At 43.8% G+C, this 24973-nt stretch overlaps 1 protein-coding gene across 1 annotated transcript in view; it reads left to right on the top strand.

The window, feature by feature from the left end:
* The window catches only part of PARN (poly(A)-specific ribonuclease), a 195716-nt gene that overhangs the window by 129641 nt on the left and 41102 nt on the right, over nt 1-24973 (top strand). The window contains exon 22 of the mRNA XM_068967772.1: nt 12483-12672. Within this exon, the coding sequence (XP_068823873.1) occupies nt 12483-12672 (190 nt within the window). The remainder of the gene's footprint in view (nt 1-12482; nt 12673-24973) is intronic.

Here is a 24973-nt window from a genome sequence, read left to right on the forward strand (position 1 = left end):
GTGTTAGAGCAGGTCGTCTTGGCATTTTTTCCTAATCTTTTTGGTGGTGACAGGTCATATATGGGGTGTCCTGAAAACACTGAAGAGGCAAGTCACATCTGATGGAGATTTCAGAGGGTTCCACATCTGTAGGTGGATCGCAGTGGTGGGTGCGAGGGGGCTAGAAGGGAAGAAGGCAGGACGAGGAAGAGGATTTGTTTATGGGTGGCATCACAATGCCCTCGGGAGAACCCTGAGAGGTTCCAGACCGGTAGCGCGGCAAGGAAGGGTTAATGGGAACCATACACGGAATTGCCCTGTGTACACTTTATATGGCATTTCTATGACTCCTTTCTGGGTTGGGAGAGGCCCCTTTGGGGAACGGATGCCTTCCCTCCCAGGGGTAATGACTCACCCTGCAGGTGAGACAGCTCAGCCCTGCCTGCTGATAAGGGCCTGTCATTTTCATTCTCTCTCTCCTTCCCTCCTGGGTTTCACTTGGTTAATGAATAAGCTGAGTCACGAGGTGTAAGTAAATTCTTTTATCAAATGAAAACCACATCAAAACAGCCACAGAGAGACATGTAGTGAAAGTGTAAATATTGCGGCTCAGCATCTCCCACAGTATCTGGTTGGCTTATACATGAACAGACTTTTAAGCTTTTCAACTGTGGAAACCTTTAAATCTGAAAATGTGCTGCTCTGTCAGGCTTTCGGTAAACATGGTCTTGGGACGTAAAGAAAAGATGGTGCATTTATGTGTTATCACAATAGCGGTAATATTGTGGCAGATTTAATGCTTCATAAAGTGCTCAAACTGCCAAGGTCAGTAGTCCAAAAGTATTGTCCTGCTGTACGTGGGGGACATTTCTATTTGGTGTATGTTTGCATCTGGCATCTGAAACATCACAGGAGAGAGTTAGTGAACCCTGCTTAACTCCAGCTGCACACCCAGCCACTGCCTCCACCCAGCAGTTCAGTTACATACGAACTCTGGCTGGTGAATAGGTTGTGTCCTAAAAGTCCTTTTGTTGATTAACCTTTTAGAACACAAAGCGCATTGTCTCACAGAAATGCCACTTTGAATGGTGGGTGTCAATGAGCTGTGGCTTGTTTCAAACTTCGGGTCAGGAAATCAGTGCTAGTTGACACCAGAATTTAAAAAGAAGGGAGAAAAGAAACAATAGGAAGCATCAGAGTGGGTTGGGTAGAAAAGGTAGGTCTCCTTTAGTGATACTGTTGCAATTTAAAACGTGCTGCACACTGTATGCCTTTAGACTGTGAAGGCGCCCTTGTAGGAGGAGGTTGTGTCAGTAGGGGGTTAAAACTGGCTGTTCACCACCACTCAGCACTGTGATGTCCGGCAGGGGACTTAACCCATCTGCGTCTCTTGTTTGGTTATATTCAAAATATGGCTGTTTTGTAGAGGATAGGATTAGAGATGAAAGAGTCTATGTTAAGGTTAATATATTAGGGTATTATAGACTGTATGGTAATCTATTAGGACTCGAGCTCATATAGCATCTGAAACATGGTAACCCCTCTGTAAACCATGACTATTATTTATTTGTACTCCTCTGTGATATGTGCAGGCCTTAAAAACACTGTTATAAAAAATAGTATAACTAAAAACATGTACTATTTAGTTTTCCCTAGAGTGCAATTTATTCAGTATTCCTGACATTTAGGATCTGCCATTTCGCACATTCTAGGAGATCTTTGATTTTACTTTGAATTATTCCTGTGTAGTTGAGACATCAACCTTAATTTTTTCCCAAGAAGTGTGAAGAATGTTACAAATTACCTTAGCTCTTTCAGCTGTCTGTCAAGTTTGTCAGGACTGCTAAGTATGGAATTACTTCCTAACTTCCTAAGTGTTTTATCTTTAAAAAAAAAATTCTCTCTCTCTCTCCTTTTAAGTGACTCTCAATTCTAAATTTTTTTGGAACTCTGGCTGCTCCTGTTTGACTCCATCATAAAATCATCATTTTCTTGACCCTCTGCAGGTTATTCAATCTCTTTCAGCTTCTGTTTTTGTGTCTGTGAAAACAGAGCTCCTGCCCACCTTGTGGGATTGCTTTGAGGACAGAAAGAGCATGGGAGAGTTGGTTACTCTGCACAGAAGGCCACTGTCTCCCGTTGGACACTTGTCACAGCACCGTGGCCTCTCCTGCCCCTCTGTCCTCCCGGCCTCAGCCCCAGGGCACTCAGGGAGACCCCCTCCCTCCACCCAGGGAACCGCCAGCTTCCTGGTGGGGCTTCCTACCCCGGTTTCACAAAGCTCTAACCCATTCCTCCCTCCACTCGGAAGTGGGGCCCCCACAGATGCTCTGGGCCCCACCTCCTCTCCAGGCCTCACATGGACCCATATCCTCAGGCCCACCTGCAACTTGTTTCCAGCACCCCGAAAACCTGCCGAATCCTTTCCATCTTTTCAAAAGGACTCCTGATTCCAGTGCCCTTTGCTCCCAATGACTCCTCTTTTGCAAGTCCCAGGAGTCTGCAAGTATCATCCCCGCCATCTGCCCTCTGCTTCACCTGTGGTCCCTGGTGACCTCTGTATCGTGAAGCCCCAGGGCCCTATCCTCCTGCCTGGTCCCCAGCACACTGACCATTCTTCCCTTCTGGGCCCCGCAGCCCTGGACTTCCTAGGTTAGTCCTCCTCCCCCTCAGGCCCTGCTCCTGCTATCTATAAGGTGAGTGTCGCTGTTTCTCAGTGTCCCACTGGGACTTCTTTTCTCACTCCGCGCCTTCTCCATTCCTCCCGTTTTCCCCGTTGGTCGCAGTGACCTTGTAGACACATATCAGCTCACACTCGTACCCCCTCCAGGTGACTGAAGCCAGACTGTGGGTCCCGCTGTACGTGGCATGGGGTGCCCATCACCCGGGTTCACTGCAGGTCCTCCCCCCTCCCTCTGCAGTCTCCACTGTTAACGTCGTATTTCAGTTCCTCCATCCAGACCGTGTCTCCTTATCAGGTCGGTCGCTCCGTGCTACTCCTGCCTGGAACACCCTTCCCCGTCCCCAGTGTCTTTTACTGTTTGCTCTCTCACCTTCAGTCTCCGGAAAGCCCGAGTGTCTTTTCCTTAGAGAAACGGTCCCTGTGTCCCAGGCTTGCCCAGCCAGCACTCCACTGGAAACTCCAGAGCGCATTTCTCACCCTCAGCACATGTGGGGCTCTGTGCCCTGTCCTGCCCTCCCAGCAAATACAAGGACTGGGTCTCTGATTCAGCCCCAGTGGCCCAGGCATAGAAGATGATGTGTTTGTTCGTCAGTGAATGGATAGATGAATAAATGAGCAGGTGAGAGTTTAGTGTCTGTGTTCACGCACAGGTGGAAGGGTGAGTAAATGAGCAGGTGAGAGTTTAGTGTCTGTGCTCACGCACAGGTGGAAGGGTGAGTAAATGAGCAGGTGAGAGTTTAGTGTCTGTGCTCACGCACAGGTGGAAGGGTGAGTAAATGAGCAGGTGAGAGTTTAGTGTCTGTGTTCACGCACAGGTGGAAGGGTGAGTAAATGAGCAGGTGAGAGTTTAGTGTCTGTGTTCACGCACAGGTGGAAGGGCGAATAAGTGAGCAGGTGAGAGCTCAGTGTCTGTGCTCATGCACAGGTGGAAGGGTGAATAAATGAACAAGCAGGAACTAAATGTGTTTGTTTGTAAAGCAGTCAGCAGAGTGCTTATGTGTAGTAAGCACTCAATAAAGGGTGGCTTTATTTATTTTTAATTGACTTTTCAGCTAGGAACCATGAAAAGAAAAGAACCTCCCCTCCCCCTTGTCCCTGCACCCGCCACCCGCAGGCTGGTTCATGGAAGCAGTGCTTCTTGGCGATGCCATTCAGTGAACGCAGAAGCAGTTGGCAGAGGCCCTGGGAGCTGGGAACTTAAGCGGTGGCCTCTTCCTCACTGTCAACCTTTTGCTCCTTGTGCTGAAATCTTTATTCCTCACCTAGAGCCCTGACTCCCTGGTGCTCCCCTGCCAGTCCGTTCCTTTCCTTTTCTCCTCCTCCAGATTGTGAGCTTCTTTTGTGAGGGGATCATCTGTCCCCTTCCATCATGCCCTGGTGCCTGACACAGAACCTGGAGCTGGTGTTTGTGGAGTGAATGAATGAGGTGCACGTTTCAGAAGCAGACTCTGGTGTCGCCAAGAGTTAGTGAAAATTAATTGACTAATTTTGGTTGCTTCAGTTTTTTTTAATTATGGTTCAGACTTTCTGATTTCACACTTGTCCTGTATGATTGATGTATGGGTTCCTGTATAATCTATTTTATTTTCATGGTTTTTTTTGCACGGGAAAGACCCCAATTCTAGACGATAGTGCTATTGCAGGAGCCGCTGCAGACTTGGGTGTGTGAGGCCCCCTCACTTCCAGCCCCCTATGTGTGATGAGCTGCAGTTCGCTGAATCTGTGTCTCTGTAGGATGCTTTAGACACAGTTCTTTTAGTCTGAACTCTGATTTATCCACAATAGCCTCATTAATTAAGCAGCTACTGTGTAGTAGGCCCTGTGCTAAGAGTGCTGCCCTTCCTAATAGCTTTCTGAGATGGGTGAATAGGCCCCATTTGATGGATAAAGAGAGGGAAGCCCAGGGAGGCCCGGTGACTTGCCTCAGGCAAGTAAAGATTTGGGCAGAATTTGAACCCAGGCCTCTGTGGCCTCAGAACCTGTGGTTTTTCCCACTTGACTTCATGGCCTCCCCCTGTGTAGATTTCAAGTAAATGTCGCCGTATCTACACGTCAGCATTCGTCCGGTTTGTGGAAAGTGTTTTCTTCTCCACTTCCTTGGCCTTCGTTAGAGACCGTGAGGTGAAAGGCGCTGTGGGAACCACGGGCAGAATGAGGGGGTGACGTGGAGGAGCACGGCGCAGGCAGGCTCGTAGGTGGCGGAACCAGGATGGGACCCACTTCCTCTCTGGTGCCCGTCGAGTTTTGATGGGGCTCCTAGTGCCCGCCCTCACGGTGCCGAGGACTCAGTGGGGTGGGGTGCAAGCCCGGTTCTGTGAGCGCTCAGCTGCTCTTTCTCTCACACTCTGCCCTTCACATCTTTTCAAGCATCGTGACCTGAGCCTGCTTCCCTGGCCCTAGTCCATTTCTTTCCTGAGGGTCTCATGTCGAGTGCTATGATGGAGGCCGGGGGAAAGCAGAGGTGGATGAAACCAGTGCCCCTCTGCCTCTTTTTTTTTTTTTTTAATATTTATCTATTTAATTGGTTGTGCTAGGTCTTAGTTGTGACATTCAGGGTGTAGTTCCCTGCCCAGGAATCAAACCCGGGCGCCCTACGTTGGGAGTGTGGAGCCTTAGTGACCGGACCGCGAGGAGAGACCGACTACCAGCCCCTGTCCCCGCCTCTTACTCCATTATGTCCTCTCTTACAGGGCTTGCATCTTTTTCACGTGCCTTAGTATGCATTCTTTAGCCTTAGTACTTTATTTTTTATTGTTTCTTTTTTTTATTTCGGCTGCACCGCAAGGCTTGTGGGATCTTCGTGTCCCAACCAGGGATCAAACACAGACTCTCAGCAGTGGAAGCGTGGAGTCCTAACCACTGGACTGCCAGGGAAGTCCCTAGCCTTAGTGCTTTAAAAGCAAGCAAACAAACAGAAACCCTTCATTGGGTGAGTAGGCAGCATTGCGTGAGGAGCAGCAGACAAGGAATCACGGGTTCTGGGTCCTGACCCTGTGTCCGGGGCCGGTGTGTTGGCCCCGCCGAGGCTGCTGTAAGGGCCATCACCATCCGTTTCCCGGTGTTGCTGTGAGGCTCAGGGGTGGTGACGTGCGTGGGCTGCCACTGCCCAGAGAGAGCCAGCCCTTCAGAGTCAGAGTTCACTCCTCTTGTGTCCAGCCCCGGACTCTCTGTCCCCTGATCAGCCTTCATCACGGAACTTTTAACTGAAGATGTGAATATGTGTCCTGGTTCCGGCTTTCTCCTCTTGAAACAAGCTGCCAACAGATACAGAAGCTGTGCTTCTTCCCTCCCTCCATAATCTTCGTTTAAATTCCTGCCAGAGTACCATGGGAGAACCTAGGCGCTACAGATGAGTAAAGTACTATCCCTTCCCTCACAGAGCGCCCGGCCCCATTGGGAACACAGGTGGGAAAAAGTCAGAGTTGAGGGAGGGCTGCACTGAGTTAAACGCCCTGACGTCCTCTCGCAGGCTGGCACTTTATCTTCAAGACTCTGCAGGGTTTTATAGACGAGAATGGACTGGTGAGGGTAAAACAGAGCTGTTTGTGTCCTGGGCGACTGCCCACTCTCACCTGTTGGACACCCTGGAAATAGCTGTACTGCACATGCTTCTGACAGAGCGCCAAGCCCTGCAAGCACCTTATCTGCCTAGTTCCTTAGATGGGTTGAACGTAGGCAAATGTTCCTGCTGACCATTATTAGGATTGAGTGTTTTTGTAAAGGCCTTCCCAGGTGGCTCAGAGGTAAAGAACCTCCCTGCCAATGCAGGAGACAAAGGAGACGTGGGTTCGATCCCTGGGTCAGGAAGATCCCCTGGAGAAGGAAATGGCTACCCACTCAGTATTCTTGCCTGGAGAATCCCATGGACAGAGGAGCCTGGCAGGCTACAGTCCATAGGGTCGCAAAGACTAGGACATGACTGAGCTTGCACACACTTTTTTTTATAAAGTTGGCTGTCTCCTTCAGAACCCAAGGTAAACCCGTCCATTCTCTCTCTGGTAAAAGTGGGGAAATGGTCATGCTTCTGAAAACCCAAACTGGATCCAATCGTGTAGAACACGAGAAAACTTCTCAATCCGATATGTTCTCATGTAAATAAGCAAGCAAATACAAAGCAGCGTCGGGTGCCCTCCTGGTGCGGGTTGAAAGCCCAGAATGAGGACACAGTGGTGCAGGGCCCCAGGCTGGCGGCCGAGGGAGGGGTCAGGAGAGGCCGTGAAGGGCATTGGAAGTGGGCATCGTCAAGGATTAAAGCACACGTTGGTGGGTGGGGGGGAGGGTCTGGGCCTGCAAAGCTGGCAGAGGTCACTCTCAGCACACGTCACTTCTGGTGGGAGGTGAACACACAAGGTTATCACAGAGAGATTCTTCTGCTTTGTACACAACTCTGTTGTGTGGCGAGGTGGCCGGACTCTGAGGCTCTCGCAGACAGAGGCACCTGCCTGTGTTAACTCCAAATGACATGGTCTGGGACCCTTCCAGTGCACATGGTGTCATGAAAAGAATGCAGCTTTGGTTTGGATCCCAAAATTTGTCATCTTCGGGACCTTGAACCCATCACTTCTTCTGAGCTTCAGTGTCCTTATCTATAAAGTCAGGATAATCCGTACAGGATTTTTCCGTACCTGGCAGAATAAGTAACCAGTAAATAGTTCCCTTTCTCGTAACTATCAGATGGATAAGCATAGGTGATTCCCTTAGAAACTGACTGAGAACCTAATGTTGGCTGAGGGTAGCCACTGCAGAAAACGCAGGGCTGATGGTGGTAACTGCTTTAGAAGTTTCCTGATGTTCTCCCCCCGCCGCCCCCTCCTAGCCATTGCTGCAATAAAATGATTGCAGCAGCTTGATAACAGGCTGCACAAGTGTCCTCAGCTTCCCCAGGGAAGGTCTGAGAAGCCCGGTGTGTCAGCACCCCCGTGCTTGGCTACAGCACTCCAACCATTCAGGGACACCTCCTTATCACCGGAGACATTGAAACTAGAGAAACTCTTACCTCCTACAAGAGGCCTTCAAACTTGGCCTCAGAAACGGCCCTTAGGGGTGGGACCGAGAAAGCCTAACCAATTTGTTTACAATGTAGTGAACCTCTGTGAAACCACTACTCAACAAGAAGAGCTAAAATACCGTTAGTAAATTATAACGGGAATCTGCTGTTCCTCCACATCCCAAACCCCTGATTCCTGGTGGAGGAGCGTGGAAATGGGGAGCCACTCTCATAAAAGTCACGTTGATCCTTTTCTTGCTTTCTTGATGCTCTGTGCCTCTCTAGCCTCAGACTCACTCTCGCTCTCCCCTCTTTCCCCTCTGTCTCCTGTTCCCCCTGCCTTCCCCACCTCCTTCTCCCTCTACAGATCTACAAAATGACGCCTTAGTTAAGTGCTCGTAATTTGCCTTTCCCTGAGATTGAGCAGCTCCTTTCTATAATTATTGGCATTTTATGCTCCCTTTTCTGTGAGATGACTAGGCGTGCTTTTTGTGTCTTTTGCCCATTTTTCTGTTGGGTCCTCTCTTACTGATTTGTAGGCGTTTTTATGTATTCTGGTGCTAATCCTCCATCAGTTGCACATGTTAGAAATATCTCCTCCCAGCGTGTAGATTGTCTTTGCCCTCTTCAGAGTATCTTCTGATGGACACAAGTTTTCATATTAATGTAAGCCAAACTTATTGATCTTTTCTTTATGCTTAACATTTTTTTTGTATCTTCATAAATTCTTTCCTACTTCAAGCTCAGGAAGAGATATTCACTTCTATTTTCTTTTCAAGTTTTCAAAGTTTGCTTTTGACATTTAAGTGGTTCATCCATCTGGAGTTGATTTTTTGGCCTGGTGTGAGTAAGAATCCAGTTTTTTTTTCTTTTTTTTCCCGTGGATAAACAATTTTTCCAACTTTTCCTTTTGCACGCCGTCATGCTGCCTCTGTCGGATATCAGAGTTTCATAGATGCCTAGATCTGTTTCTAGGCTCTCCTGTACCATCGGTCAGTTTGTTTATCTCTGTACCATTACGGCACTGTCTTAAGTACTACAGGTTTACAATAAGCTTTTTAGCTAGCCAAGGAAGTCCCCCTGTCTTATTCTTCTTCAGAAATGTTTGGGCTATTATTGGCCCATTTGTCTTCCATTTAAAATTTGGAATTGGACCTTTGAAATGCCACAGAATGATTGAGATGTAATTTATATACCATGAAATACACATCCACTGTTCTGTTGGCCAGGGCTTTGTTTTAACAAACGCACACCATGGTGTAACCTCCACCGCAGGCAAAGACACAGAGGGCAGTTGCATCACTCCCAGAATTCCCTCGTGTCCTTGGTAGTTGGCTTCATCCCCCGAGTCCCCGGCTACCGCTGCTCAGTGTTCTGCTGAGATTTTTCTTAATCTCTTTAAAATTTTTTTCAATGTTTTTATTAAAATGGAATTTTAAAAATTGGAATTGCATCACATCTATAGATCAATTTAGGAAGGTCTCTATGTCTTACGTTGTCTTCTTGTGAATGTAATGTAGCTCTCGACCTAGTTGGAGAGATCTTTTACTTGATTATAGTGGAAGGTTCTACATTTTTAGGGAAAAAAAATCTAAACATTGTAAGTAGTTCTTTAAAAGTCCTCTTCAAGGAAGCATTTTATGAGATACTCCTCGATCTAAATGGACACAGAAATACACAAATATATGTCAGACTTGTGGCAATGTTATATTTTTTAAAATGCTCTCATGTTGGTTCCAAACCAGCTTTGTCGCTTGCTCTGCAAGACTGTAAGCAGACATGCGTGGCTCCTTGAACGTTCAGCCTCTTTATCTGTGTGATGACTAGAACGTCTCTTCCCTGTGGGGTGGTTGTGAAGATTAAATGCTTCAAGACAGGGCGCCCAGCTCAGCGAAGCTGTGGGTGGGTGAAGTCTGCAGGAGAGGAGGTGCTCTTGTTCACCCACAGGGAGCCGGGGAAGGCCCTCACCGTGTTTGGTTTCACAGCGGCTTCAACAGAGTGGCATGGCCAAAAGATGGCCTTGAAGCATTTCCCTGACTAATTTGGAAAAGGTTAGTGTTACCAAGCCTCCTGCTCCACGCCGCTTCTGACAGGCGAGCTGGAATCACTGAAGGACGCAGCTGACAGCCAATTCATTTTGCTGATTCATCCATTAGAGGGGTGGCTCTGCGCCAGAGCTGGCTTCCAGATTAAAGGCCGAGAGCTGCAAAGCTGCTGGGACTTGAAGGAATGCTGGTAAATTATTGCCATGTGAAGGCCAGCAGTGAAAAGGGGATTGTTATTTGTTTCCCCCTTTAAGCGCTCCTCGTTCCAAATGTGCTCAGATAAATTCCCCATCATGATCAGGGAGCTTTTGAAGCATTTGTCCGTGGGGCTGGGACCCAGATTACTGGAAGCAGTCGGATGCTGTTAAGCAGATCATCTTGGCTCCTTTATGACCTTATCATCACCTTTGCTTTCATGGGGAATGTTGACTCAAGCCTCCTCTCTGACTCGGTAGTCCAAACTAAACTTGAGAGAGGTGTTGCGGCATATGTCTTCCCTTGGGGACACGCTTCAGAATAACCCTGCCTGAGTAAGGAGTGAGACCTAAAGAGGAAAATCCAGCAGATGCTCACTTGCCAATGACTGGTACAGAATAAGCATGTAGAATCTGTGGGTTCACATTATCCATCACACTGAGAGGTGAACTGTCATATAGTAGGTCGTCTCAGGCTTCCATAACTCTGCGTGAAGCTTGTGTGGGAGAAGGTGGGCTCGAGAGGTGGAGACTGTGTCTTGTTCTACCAGATGTCTGGCATGGTCCCTGGGACCGACAGACACTTAGTGAGCAATTGCTGGGTGGAGGCATGGATGGATGATGTTGGTTTGATGTACAGATTGTGGGGCAGTTAGATGAATGAGCTGAGAAAGTCAGACGTGCAGTCCTTTGGAAGCTAGAAAACTAACTGTCCTGAGGAATAGGATTTTCAGCAAAGGATACTGTTTCTGCAGTTCTCTGATCTGAGTGACTTTGGTCGATAGCATATCTGCAGAACTGATTGCTTTCTGTTTATCTCCTTGTGAGTGAGTCAGAGCATGCTGTTTTGAGCTCACATTTCACTAACTCACTCTACTCCCTTGGGACAGTGTGAAAGTTCTTTAATACCTTTAGGGTTTGTTCCTCCCCCCCACCCACCCGCCCCCCACCCTACCCCTCTTTAACTCTAGAGTGAATATTTGAAAAGTACAGCAAACTTCTTAATTAAAAAATAAATAAAGAAAGAATGGGAGTCTTTCCTTATTTTTCTTGTTGCTGTTTTATTTTGCTTTTGCTCTTCAGATGGCTAAGCATTTAAGGCATGAATGACATTCTATAAACTACTATTGTGCTGAGGAGTTTTAGGCAAATCCAGTCTGTTTGGAGTGAAGCTGGTTGCGTCAGATATGCAGGGGGTATCTGCGTCTCATCTAGGTGTCTTGTCCCTGTGGTTCAAGGTCCCTGGAGTACTGGAGTCCCTTTTCCAGTTCTGATGTGTCCATCATCATCTGCTACATTTATTCACATAATATTTACTGGGAACCACTCTATGTGGCTCAGACAGTAAAGAATCCACCTGCAACTCAGGAAACCCCTGTTCAATCCCTGGGTCAGGAAGATTCCCTGGAGAAGGGCATGGCAACCCACTCCAGTATTCTTGCCTGGAGAATCCCATGGAGAGAGAAGCCTGGGGGGCTACAGTCCATGGGATTGCAAAGAGTCAGACATGACTGAGCAACAAACATTCACTTCCTTCACTCTGTACCAAGAAGTCGCTGAAAATAGGTACACAGACTATTTCAGACATGATGGTGCTTTTCCAGCAGCACAGGTCCCAGGTCTGCTCCCGCAGCTCCCTGCCAGCACGGCCCAGCCCTTGCTGTCTCGCTGCTAGTGGGGATAATAACCAGTGGATGGGGAATGTTTGCTCACACTGCAGAAGCCGGAGCAGCACAAGGGGCCCGTCCACACCGTTTTTGTGGGTCCTCACTCCTAGGCCACTCCCGTGTTCCAGCCCCCAGCCTCCGAGAAAGAGGCAGGAAGACAGTCCTGGCCTTATCACTCATTAACACCAAAAAGGGAACAAGCTCTGGCTCTCAAGAACTCCTGCCAGAAGCACATTACAGAGAATTAACAGGCTTTAAGAAGAGAAAGAGAAGAGGCAGGTCTCAAATATTGTGGGACTGTCTTGAATCTGCAGAGTCCAAAGGGAAGCACAGACCTTTGAGAAGGGCCCTGGCCTTAGGGTCCAAGCAGCCTGGTTTTCCTTCCTGCCACTGGTGCAGCGTGGCCTGTGGCAGCCCCAGCTTACTTATAATCAGCAAAGGTGACTTCTCCCTTGCAAGTGTTCTGTGAAGGCTAGACATTATGTATGCAGAGCACCAGGCACAGGCATGCAGTAGACCTATGGGGATCAGCACTGCTGTCCAGATTGCTTTTCTTGTCATCTTTATTTTCACAACAGTTTTCCCTTGGCGGTTTTGTTTTGTTTTTCATTTTCTTACTCTGAAAATGAGTACTTTTCAGGCAGTAATGTTACCTGCAGATATTCTGAAAATTAATGTCTTGCTCACATCCTTCTGGTTCTTTATAGTTTATAGAGCACTTTCACACTGTAAGGGAGGCTGGGGAGCAGGACTCTCTTCTCCAGGTCAGGAGACTCAGACCGGGAGAGCTGTGGGATGTTCCCAAAGCCATCTGGCTTCTAAATGGCAGACCTGACCTCAGGGTTCCTTTGATGACCTCAAGCCACTTTTCCAACATCCTGGGGCCAGGCCAGACCCTTTGTTAAGGATTTGTTCTTTTCCTTGTAGCTGTCAATACCAGCAAGTATGCAGAGAGCTATCGCATCCAGACCTATGCTGACTATGTCGGGAAAAAGCGAGAGGAGAAGCAGATGAAGAGAAAGTGGACAGAAGATAGCTGGAAGGAGGTTGAGCCAAAGCGGCTAAACACGCAGTGCGTCTCCTACAGTTTGCAGAATCACCATTACCACGCCAACAGGTAAGAGTTCTTGGCTGTTGATTTGAAGAGCATTGCGTCATCCTAGCAAAGTTCTTATTTGTTTCTTGTGGGACTAAGAGTAGTAAATCTGACTTGTGAAAAAGGCTTTTTCTGACTTTTCACATAATATCAGAAGTTACTACTCCCTTAATTCCTTCTGTACTGTATAGACCATTTCAGCTAACATCCACAAAACCCCAGTGAGGCAGAAAAGGGGATATATCTTATTCCCATCTTAGGGGTGAGGAAACGGGGGCTCCGTGACTTGGCCACCACTCAGTGAGTGAGCCGGGGCCAGAGCTGAACTCTCCCACATCGGACTTCTTCCTCTCCCCAGACTGCCACGGTGCTTCTGGCTGAGCTTCTGAGCCCCTTCCGTGTCCCACGTAGACACTGAACCACATGCCCGCTGTGGAAGGAGAACTTGACACACGCTTCTGTTACTTACCTGTAATCCTATAGTACTTTCAGAAGATGAATACTGGCGACATTTTAGGATCTTTGTGAAACTGTAAAACATAAATACCATAGAAAGTGGTGGTGGGGGAGAAGGGGGAGTTCAGTGTAGAAAATTATAAAGATGAGAAAAGTGAATCAGCAAAGAAAAAATTAGCCATAATCCCACCTCCCAGAAGCAATCTCTGTTAATATTCTGGATTGCCTTCCATACTTTTAAAATGGTTTTTAGAGATTTGTAAAATTGAAGTATAATAAACATATGATAAAATGTGCTAATCTAAAATACTTAATTAGTTCAAAGAGTTTTAATAGTTATATATACCCATGTGACCACCACTCAAAGCAAGATGTTAGAACATTTCTATCTCCCACCTCAAATTTTTGTTGTGTCCCTTTTTAAGCAACTCCAAGCCCCCACTATCCTAAGCTACTGTTTCAAATTTCTATCACTGTGGATTAATTTTGATTATTCTTGAATCTATAAAAAATGTAATCACTCAGTGTTGTAGTTGGCTTCTTTCACTTAACATCTTTTTGAAATTCACCCTTAGTGTTGTATGTATCAAGAGTTCGTTAATTTTTATTTTCAGTAGTATTTCATTGTATGAATATACAGTATTTGCCTTTTCATCTGTTGGTGGACATTTGGTTTGTTTCCAGGTGGGACTGTTATAAATCAGGCTGCTGTGAACATTTCTGTAAAAAAAATTTTTGTGGGTATGTGTTTTCATTTCTCTTGAGTAAATATCTAAGGTTAGAATGGTTGGTTCTTAGGATACGTGTATGTTAAATTTTATTGGAGCTGCCAAACAGTTGTCCAAAGTGGATGCTCCATTTTATACTCCCCTAGCTGAAACGCTAGCTGGACACTCCAGTTGTTCCACATCCTTGGCAACACTTCGTATTACCAGCCTTTTTTAGCCATTCTAGAAGATACGGGATGATATTGCATTGTGATTTTAATTTGCGTTTCTTTGGTTAACCTTTTTGTGTGCTTCCTAACCATTCAGATATCTTCTGTGTGAGGCAGATATATAAGTCTCTTGCCTCTTTTTACTGTAGATTGTAGGAGTTCTTTTATATATTCTGGATCCACACATCCTCTGTCAAATATTTGTGCTGCAAGTACCTTTTATTTGAGTTTGGGGTAGTGTATTCAGTTTTTTAGTGATGTATTTTGATGAGCAGATTTTTTAGTGCTGATGAAGTCCTGTTAATAATTTTTTTTTAATGGTTGGTGGATTTTTCCCTGTCCCTAAACTCTGTCTACCTAAGGTTGCAATAATTTTCTAGAAACTTGTCTTCTGGAAGTTTTATAGTTTTAGCTTTTACATTTAACCTTGAGCCATTTCAAATTTTGTATGAGATAGGAGTCAGGGTTTATTTTTTTCCGTATGGACATCTAGTTGTTCTGGCAGCATTTGTTAAAAAGACTTTTTCTTTCCTTTTAAATTGACTTGGCACTTTTGTCGAAAATAAATTGACCATGTATGTCTAGGTCTATTTCTGGATCCTTCTGTTCCACTCATATTTATACCTGTTCTTATGCCAATACCACGCTTTCTTATTTCTGACTTTATAGTAAGCTTTCCTGATAACTCAGTTGGTAAAGAATCTACCTGCAATGCAGGAGACCCCAGTTCGATTCCTGGGTTGGGAAGATCCACTGGAGAAGGGATAGGCTACCCATTCCAGTATTCTTGGGATTCCCTTGTGGCTCAGCTGCTAAAGAATCTGCCTGTAATATGGGAGACCTGGGTTTGATCCCTGGGTTGGGTAGATCCCCTGGAGAAGAGAAGGGCTTCCCACTCCAGTATTCTGGCCTGGAGAATTCCACGGACTGTATAGTCCATGGGGTTGCAAAGAGTTGGACACAACCGAGTGACTTTCACTTTCAAAATCAGGTAGCATAAACCCGTCAACAATTGTTCTTCTTTTTTGTATTGTTTTGGCTCTTCTAGATCCTTTGTATTCCACACAAAAAAATTTTTTTTAAACTTTTTCTGTGCTGGATCTTCGTTGGGGCATGCAGGCTCTCTCTAGTTGCAGTGTGTGGGCTTCTCTTGTGGAGCACGTGCTCTCGAGCATCTGGGCTCGGTAGTTATGTTCATTTTCCCCTAAATATTTATATTATTTATGTAATCATAAGTAGAATTGTTTGTTTCATTTTCAAATTGTCTGCTGCTTCTATATGGATATATAATTAATTCTTCAATATATATAGTGAAGTCTATATATATATTGATCTTATATCCCTTCAGCCTTTTAAAATTTGCTTATTCTGATAGGTTGGGTTTTTTCTTAATATTCTGCAGGGTTTTTCATTTGTGCAGTCATGTTGGCATACTAATAACAGTCTTATCTCTTTTCCAATCTTTGTGTCTTTTATCTTTTTCTTGCTTTATTGCACCAACTAGCACCTTTAGTATATTGTTAAAGTGGGAAGAGTAAATATCCTTTCCTTGCTTACAGTATTAGTTCCGTATTGCCCCTTGATCTATGATTGATAGGCTGTTCACAAGTCTTTTTTCAGGTTGAGAAAGTTACCCTCCGTTTCCAGTTTGCTACGACTTTTGTATCATGAATAGATGTTGGATATTTTCAGGTACTCTTTCTGTATCTTTTTGCCTCTTTAATTTTTTTTACCTTTATTTATTTATTTATTTTGACTGCACTGGGTCTTTGTTGCTGCATGTAGGCTTTTTCTCTAGCTGCAGTGGGCGAGGGCTCCTCTTTATTGCGCTGTGCAGGCTTCTCATTGTGGTGGCTTCTGTGGTTGCAGAGCACAGGCTGTAGAGCTTGAGGGCTCAGTAGTCGTGGCTCATGGGCTCTAGAGCTCGGGCTCAGTAGTCGTGGCACACAGGCTTAGTTGCTCTATGGTATGTGGAATTTTCCTGGAGGGGGATGAAGCCCATGTACCACCAGGGAAGTCCTATCTTTCAAAATTGTCATATGGTTTTGCCCTTTGTTAATATTTTGAATGACATTGGTTGGCTTTTGAATGCTTAATCAGGTTTGCATTCCTGAGAGGAATCCAGCTGGGTCGTGGATTGGGTCTGTCGGTCATGGACCCAATACATCCACTGGGTTATGATGTATCAACACTTCTTTCTACATGTTGCCGGATTTTAATATATTGTTAATTATTTCTATATCTTTGTTCATGAGGAATATTAGATTATAGTTTGCTCTTTTTTTATATTTTCGTCAAGTTTTGGTATCAGGATAATGCTGACCGCATATAGTTTAGAAGTTCCTCTTCTGTTATTTGGTGACAGTGTGTATATGATTTGAGGGGAGGAGGGCATTGGTTAAATTATTGGTCAAGTTTACCTTTTAGCTCAGTCAGTAAAGAATCTGCCTGCAGTGCAGGAGACCCGGGTTCGATCCCTGGGTTGGGAATATCCCCTGGAGAAGGAAATGGCAACCCACTCCAGTATCCTCGCCTGGAAAACCTCATGGACAGAGGAGCCTGGTGGGCTGCAGCCACAAAGGGTCGGGCATGACTGAGTGACTAACACTTACTTATACTAGTGAAGACATCTGGTCATAAGGGTTTCTTGTGAAAATGGTTTCTGATGGTGAACTGAATTTCTTTAATAGATATGGGTCTATTATTTCTTATATCACTTTATGAATTGGTGTTTTCCAAGGAATACTCTGTTTAAGTTGTCAAATTTATTAGCATAAAATTATTAGCTGAAAATATTCCCTTAAGGGACTTCCCTGGCAGCCCAGGGGTTAAGACTCCGCACTTCCAAGGCAGGGGGTGTGGGTTTGATCCCTGGTCAGGGAACTAGATCCTACATGCCACAACTAAGACCTGGTGCAGCCAAATAAACAATTAAAAAAATAAAAAAAGAAAAGAAAATATTCCCTTATAATTTCAGTATCTGTAGGATCTATAATTATATCCCTTTAAAAACTTCTAATATTAGTAATTTGTGTTGTCTCTCTTTTTTTCCTTGCTAGGTGTTAATTGTCAGTACCAGGACTTACCTAGTATTGCATTTGTGTCCTCTTTTTTCATTTATGTATACTCTTCTTATCATTTCTTCTGCTTATTTTGAATTTAATAGTTATTCTTTGGATTCTTTGGATTTCATATGTTATTCTCCCATTGTAAGGTAGGAACTTAACTCGTTGAAGTTATGTTTCTTCTTTTCTGTAGAAGTATTTAAAGCTGTGAATTTTCCTTTAGTTTTTGTTAGCTGTATTCCACATATTTTGACATGTTAGCTTTTCACTATTATCTATTACAAATATTTTCTAATTTTTCTTGTGCTTTCTTCCTTAACACATGAATTATTTAGGACTTCTGTGATAATTATTGAGACTTGTTTTATGGCTTGACATGTGTTCTGTCTTGGTACATCATCTGTGTGCACTCGAGTGAGTGTGATATTCCATTAATATCATTTTAAGTTACATTGGTTCATGGTTTTGCTCAACTCTTCTATGTCTTTACTGATTGTGAGTTAGGTTTTTTTTAATTGTTGTTAGGTTTTTTGGGGGTGGGTGGATGGGAGGGTTGTATACTTTTTCTTTGAGCTACTGAGAGTGGTATTGAAATCGCCAACTGTGGTTGTAGATTTATTTCTCCATTTAATTTTATCAGTTTTTTCTTCATGTATTTTGAAGCTCTTTTGATAGATTGTTATATCTTCTTAATGAATTTTGAAGCTCTTTTGATAGATTGTTATGTCTTCTTAATGAATTTCCCATTTTATCATTGTGGAATATTTCTTCTCCGTTCTAGAAATAACTTTTTTGATGTTTATTTTATCTGGTATTAATACAGCCACTCTTGTTTCTTATCCTATATGGTTGCCTTTTACTGTCAACTTATTTGTCTTTATAATTAAAGTAGGTTTCTTATAAACAGCTTATGGTTGGATCTTGCTTTTTTATCCATTCTGGCAATCCCTGCCTAATTTATTCTTAGCCTAATTAATGATGCAAATGAACCTGTCTTCTATCTTGGTGTTCCTTTCTTATTTGTCTTGATTGTTCTGTGTCCCTCTGTACCTCTTTTCTGTCTTTTTTTGGATGAATTGTGTGTTATTTAGTGTTTACTGATACTATAGCCTCCCATTTTTATCTTCCCTATCAACTTTTTGCTTATATTTCTTTGTGTTATTTTTTGTCATTGCTCCAGAGTAATGGTTGGCAAACTGTATTGTGTTAGTTGCTTCAGTCATGTCCTACTCTTCGCGACCGCCTGGACTGTAGCCCACCAGGCTCCTCTGTCCATGGAATTCTGCATGCAAGAATACTGGAGTGGGTTCCCATTTCCTTCCAAATCTGGCCAACATGTTTTTATGAAGTTTTATTGGAACACAGCCATGCCTATTAATTTACATTTTGCCTCTGATTGCTTTGCAATACGATAACAGATTTCAGTAGTTATGACAGACTATATAGCCCACACAACTCAAAATGTTTACTATCTGTTCCTTTACAGAAAAGTTTCCTGACTCCTGCTCTAGAGCTGCCCAGTATGGTAGCCACTGACCACACATGGCTAATGAGTCCTTCAGATATGTCTAGTCCAAACTAAGATGTTGCAGATTTAAAACATGCATGATTTTGAATGATTGATGACATGTTGAAATGATAACATTTTTTATATATTGGGCTAAATAAAGATATTGAAATTCATTTTATTTGTTTATTTTTTAATGGTGACTCCTAGAAAATTTAGAATTGTGTATCCGGCTCACAGTATATTTCTGTTGGCCAAGTGCTCCTCTGAGATTAAAGTACGCCTCTTTCATGAATCACAGTTTATCTTCAAGTGAAAGTTACATTGCTTCATGAACAGTGTAAGATTATTACAAGAGTGTATTTCCATCTGCCTCTCTCATCCTTTGTGAACTTTTGTCTCATATTTCACTTCTACATTCTGTAAACTTGATCATGTTGTTGCTGTTGTTCCTTTTCTCTCTCTTTTTCTTTAAAACAGTTAATACTCTTTAAAAAAAAAAGTGGAGGGGGGACTGAAGTCTGGGGAAAATAGCATAAGTATAAACAAAAATTCAGGCATAATTAGAAAAGTCCAGTTAAGATTGTCAGGGCCCTTAACAGTTGGCTCTGTGACTTGCTGCTGTTGGCTTTAGAGAATTGACCTGAGATTTTGGGAGACACCTCATGACTCTTGAGCTTCCAGAGTTGGCTGTCTGCACTTTCCCTGGAGGTGGTTGTCCATTTCTTCTTCTGTTTGCACTGATGTTGTGGCAGAAGTCTTTCCTGTAATAGATTGAGAATATTCAAAGAGTTTATAGTTGATAACTGGACAAAAGATAGGGCTTCGGTTCTGGGAAACTGTACTGGATTTGCTTGAGAAGGGAAAAAGGAGATTTGGTTTGGTGGCAAGAGATCTGAGTGACTAAGTACAGGTTGGCATAGCATTTGAAGAATCCTCCTTTGCAGTGGATGCTGAAACATCTAAGATCTCACTAATAGATACTTAGCCCCCATAAGCAGACACTGATGTCTGAAACAGTCTTAAAAAAACAGATGCTCTTTCCCTTCTCATTTTACTAAGGATGTTCTGTAATTAAAGAAAATGGTTTTCCAAAGCCACTTTGCCCTTACAGAGGTTTGGTCCATCATATCTGTGGATTATTTGCTCTTTCTGGCTTATTTCAACTATTAGGAAAAAACCCTTTGGCTTGTCTTCCTTCTAGCCTTTCCTTTCTGTGAGACTAAATTTCAGCCTTCCTTGAAAATGTAGTTGTTGTTGTTCAGTTGCTCAGTTGTGTCTGACTCTGCAACCCCATGGACTGCAGTACGCCAGGCTTCCCTGTCCTTCACCATCTCCCGGAGTTTGGCCAAACTCATGTCCATTGAGTCGATGATGCCATCCAACCATCTCATTCCTCTGTAGCTCCTGGGAATTCCTCTTTATGTAGGAAACGCTAAAGCATACGTCAAAGCTATGGTTTTCAGATTTCATATAATTTTCATCTGAAGTTAGCAGTTTCTGCAAGTAATTGAATGTACATATTTCATTAGGAAATGGAGGGCAAGCCCTTTAGAGACACAGAAGATTCAGATGAAGCAGACTGGGTCCCAGCACCTATTGCTCTGTCAGACTGCTTACATGTTTATTCATAAATGGGTCTGTGGAGCAAGTGTTTTCTCTCCTCCGACTGAAAAAAAAAGCCATAGAGACAGCAGAGCCCACAGAGTGAAAAGGGAGCTGACTTATAGGCAGCTGGACATAAGTGTTCTAGCTTGCGCTCTGCTGGTACCTTGGCAAAGACTACGTTCATTCTTCCCTTCAGTGAATACCAGCAAGAGCCCAGTATTTGTGTTTTCTCATCTTAAATGAGGCATCTTATTGGAAAGAAGGCCAAAGTCCCTTCTAGATCTTAAATCCCAAGTGTTTTTACCTTGTGTCCAGTGTAGCTGGGCATGAAGAGGAAACTGATACAAACTCTTCAAGACCCTTTGAGAATCTCCTCAAATAGCAGGTAGCTTCTTTTCAACCCAAAGAGTTAGATTTTTGAAAATCCCTGTAGTAGGAGAACTTTTGGTTAAGAGGTATATAGTAAAAATAAGATTGGATGAACCAGTATCTTAAGTGAGCCTGTGAAATCCCTTTACCATACTGAAATGTATAAATGTGACTTTCCTGGTGGCTCAGACCATAAAGAGTCCACCTGCAATGTGAGAGGCCTGGGTTGTGTCCCTGGGTTGGGAAGATCCCCTGGAGAAGGGAATGGCAACCCACACCAGTATTTTTGCGTGGAGAATCCTATGGACAGAAGTACCTGGCGGGCTAGAATCCATGGGGTCGCAAAGAGTCAGACATGACTGACCAACTAAGCACAGCAGTGCACACTGAAATAATAAAGACAGGCACCCAACAGAGAAAAGATGGTTGACCCTTTCACTCGGTTTTCAAATTCCACCTATCATCTGTGTATTAGAATTTCTTTGACCCTCCTTCTCCCCATGATTTCATGAAGACGGTTAGACAGCACTTGTCTGGAGCAGAAGAAACTTGTACTCAATCCTTTTTGTCCTCTATGTCTTGTCCTCTTTTTGCACATTTGTTGCTTTCCAGCTTCTATGACAGAGCGGTTGCCTGTCACTTCCAGACCCCACCCCTGCCACCCCACCCCATGCTGCATGCTAAGTCACTCCAGTCATGTCCAACTCTTCGCGACCCCATGGGCTGTAGCCTGCCACGCTCCTCTGTCCATGGGATTCTCCAGGCAAGAATGCTGGAGTGGGCTGCCATGCCCTCCTCCAGGGGATCTTCTCGACCCAGGGATTGAACCCGTGTCTCCTGTGTCTCCTGCACTGGCAGGTGGGTTCTTTACCACTAACGCCACCTGGGAAACCCACGCTACCCGCCCGCCCCCATCTGAGAATGAATCTTTGCGGCCTCAGCCCCACCCCTTTTACCCTGGAGGCCACTTACTCCCTCTCAGTGTTGACTTTCTCTTGTTCATTTGTTCTTGCTCCTGGTTCCATTGCGGAAATCTCCATTTAGTTTTGCTGCTTCTGTTCCTGGTTTTCAGCTGCCTTTTCCTGCGGAAATTTCCTATTTTTTGTTCTTGGTTCAGTAGCTTAGGAACAGACTTTACAGGTGTGTCTTTATATTATCCAAATGACAGTGACACAATTTCTGTTTCCCTTTGGATAGACCCTTAGCGTCTGGAAAAGACTATAAAAGTTATCAAGTCTAGCTACCTTAATATCTTTCTTGTATTTAGGCAGACTAAATGTTGGAAATTTCACTGTAGAACTTGTAAGTTACACATATTTTAGCAGAAAAAGTGTTTCCCGTGACACTTTTTAAACCATTGGAGTGATAAATGCACATAATTTTTAAAAATTTGCATGGTACAGGAGAATATAAAGTGAAGGGAGGAAATCTTGGCTCCACACTCCCTGTTCTTTTTCCCAGTGGCAGCTACTATTATCATTTTCTTCATTTTCTATTATCACTGTACTTTTAAATTACACCTCTGTTTCTCGTCTTACACACTTTGACCAATATATCTTGATCACTTCTAAAAAAGATTAGAAATTTAACACTTGTATATTACCTTCTGTCTGTTTCCCTTCTCACTTTGGTGAGTGATGTTATTTATTTATTTTTACTGCTTTTGTGTATCTGTCCTTTTGTGCTTTCTTGAGAATCTTGATTCCAAGAGATGACAGTAGGTATACAGCATCTATAATCCGTAAGTTTCTTCAGTCGTGTCTGACTCTTTGCATCCCTGTGGACTGTAGCCCCCCAGGCTCCTCTGTCCATGAGATTCTTCAGGCAGGAATACTAGAGTGGGTTGCTATGTCCTCCTCCAGGGGATCTTCCCAACCCAAGGATCAAATCCGTGTCTCTTATGTCTCTTGCACTGGCAGGTGAGTTCTTTACCACTGGTGCTGCCTGGGAAGCCTGTATACAGCATCTGTAATATGATTGTGTAAATGCAATATTCTGAAGAGAAAAAGTAGCATAAAGAGGCCCACAGAGAAGAAAATTGATTCCTATGCCATTAAAGCTTTGCTACTCAAAGATAATTTTCCAAATATCCCAGCCTTTCATGTGTAGATTTTTTTCTTTAAGGGAAGTAATCTTTTCCTGGAGTGATTTTTCTTTTCCTTTTTGCATATATATATTAATAGTGTATGGTTAGTAAACGCTATAGAAATGTCTCAATTTCACTTTCATAATTGGTAGTGTTGCTTGAATACAGAATTCCAGATCCAACAGTTTATCCTTTCAGAACTTAAAATACATTGCTTTCACCACTATAATCATTCATTTACTTTCCTGTTTCCTTCAGGGCAGGTGCCATGCTTTTTATGTCTTGATTTCACTAGCACATAACCTAGAGTCTGACCCAGCGGATATATTCAGATGTTTGGTTAATAAATGAATGAATAAATTCCCGAATGCCAGTATCCCCAGCGCCTGCTCTGAGCTAGGGCTCTCATGTTTTCATTCCTGAGATGCTCATGGCAGCTCTTGGCAGGGAGAGTGGGGGAGGTTATCCCCATTTCATGGAGGCCCAGGGAGATTAAACAATTTTTGACAAAGAACTGGAGCCTGAAACCAGGTCAGCTACAGAACCCCGTGCTTTCCACTATCCATCAAACCCCCTATATATTTTCCCAGGTCTGGTATGCTGCTCTATCCTCAAGGGAAGAAGGTACTCAAACCGATTGCACCTAGCTACGTGCCACATAGAGGACTGTTGTCTTTTTCTTCTTCTTTCTACTTATTTGGCTGCGTCGAGTCTTAGTTGCAGCACATGGCGTCTTCACTGCAGCGCTCGGGCTTCTCCCTAGCTGCGGCACACGGGGGCTCAGTCGTTGCAGCACGGACACTTAGTTGCCCAGCTGCACATGGGATCCCAGTTCCCCAAACCAGGGGTCAAACCCACATCCCCTGCATTAGAAGACTGATTCTTTTTTAGATTTATGTATTTATTTTTGTTTTTTCTTTAAATTATTTATTTTAATTGGAGGCTAATTACTTTACAATATTGTGGTGATTTTTGCCGTACATTGACATGAATCAGCCGTGGGTGTACATGTGTCCCCCTGTCCCGCACCCCTCTCCTGCCCGCCTCCCCATCCCATCCCTCTGGGTTATCCCAGTGCACCAGCTTTGAGTGCCCTGTTTCATGCATCGAACTTGGACTGGTCATCTGTTTCACATATAGTAATATACATGTTTCAATGCTGTTCTCTCAAATCATCCCACTCTTGCCTTCTCCCACAGAATCCAAAAGTCTGTTGTTTATATCTGTGTTTCTTTTGCTGTCTTGCGTATCTTTCTAAATTCCATATATATGTATTAATATACTATATTGACGTTTTTCTTTATGACTTCACTCTGTATAACAGGCTCCAGTTTCATCCACCTCATTAGAACTGACTCAAAGGTGTTTTTTTAAAATAGCTGAGTAATATTTCATTGTGTATATGTACCACAGCTTTCTTATCCATTCGTCTGCCGATGGACATCTAGGTTGCTTCCATGTCCTAGCTTGTAAACAGTGCTGCGATGAATATTGGGATATATGTGTCTCTTTCAATTCTGGTTTCCTTGGTGTGTATGCCCAGCAGTGGGATTGTATGGCAGTTCTATTTCCAGTTTTTCAAGGAATCTTCACACTGTTCTCCATAGTGGCTGTACTAGTTTGCATTTCCACAGTGTAATAGTATTCCCTTTTCTCCTCACCCTCTCCAGCATTTATTGTTTGTAAACTTTTTGATAGCAGCCATTCTGACTGGCGTGAGATGGTACCTCATTGTGGTTTTGATTTGCATTTCTCTGATAATGAGTGATGTTGAGCCATGTGTTTGTTAGCCATCTGCATATCTTCTTTGGAGAAATGTCTATTTAGTTCTTTGGCCCACTTTTTGATTGGGTCATTTATTTTTCTGGTATTGAGCTGCATGAGCTGCTTGTATATTTTTGAGATTCTTTGTCAGCTACTTTGTTTGCTATTATTTTCTCCCTTTCTGAAGGCTGTCTTTTTACCTTGCTTATAGTTTCCTTCATTGTGCAAAAGCTTTTAAGTTTAATTAGGTCCCATTAGTTTATTTTTGTTTTTATTTCCATTACTCTGGGAGGTGGATCATAGAGGATCTTGTTATTTATGTCAGAGTGTTTTGCCTGTGTTTTCCTCTAGGAGTTTTATAGTTTCTCGTCTTACATTTAGATCTTTAATCCATTTTGAGTTTATTTTTGTGTTTGGTGTTAGAAAGTGTTCTAATTTCATTCTTTTACAGGTGGTTGACCAGTTTTCCCAGCACCACTTTTCTCCTTCGTATATTTTTATAGAAAGCAGATTCTTAACCACAGGACTGC

Source organism: Capricornis sumatraensis, chromosome 3, assembly GCF_032405125.1.
Source record: "Capricornis sumatraensis isolate serow.1 chromosome 3, serow.2, whole genome shotgun sequence".
Classification (NCBI taxonomy): domain Eukaryota; kingdom Metazoa; phylum Chordata; class Mammalia; order Artiodactyla; family Bovidae; genus Capricornis; species Capricornis sumatraensis.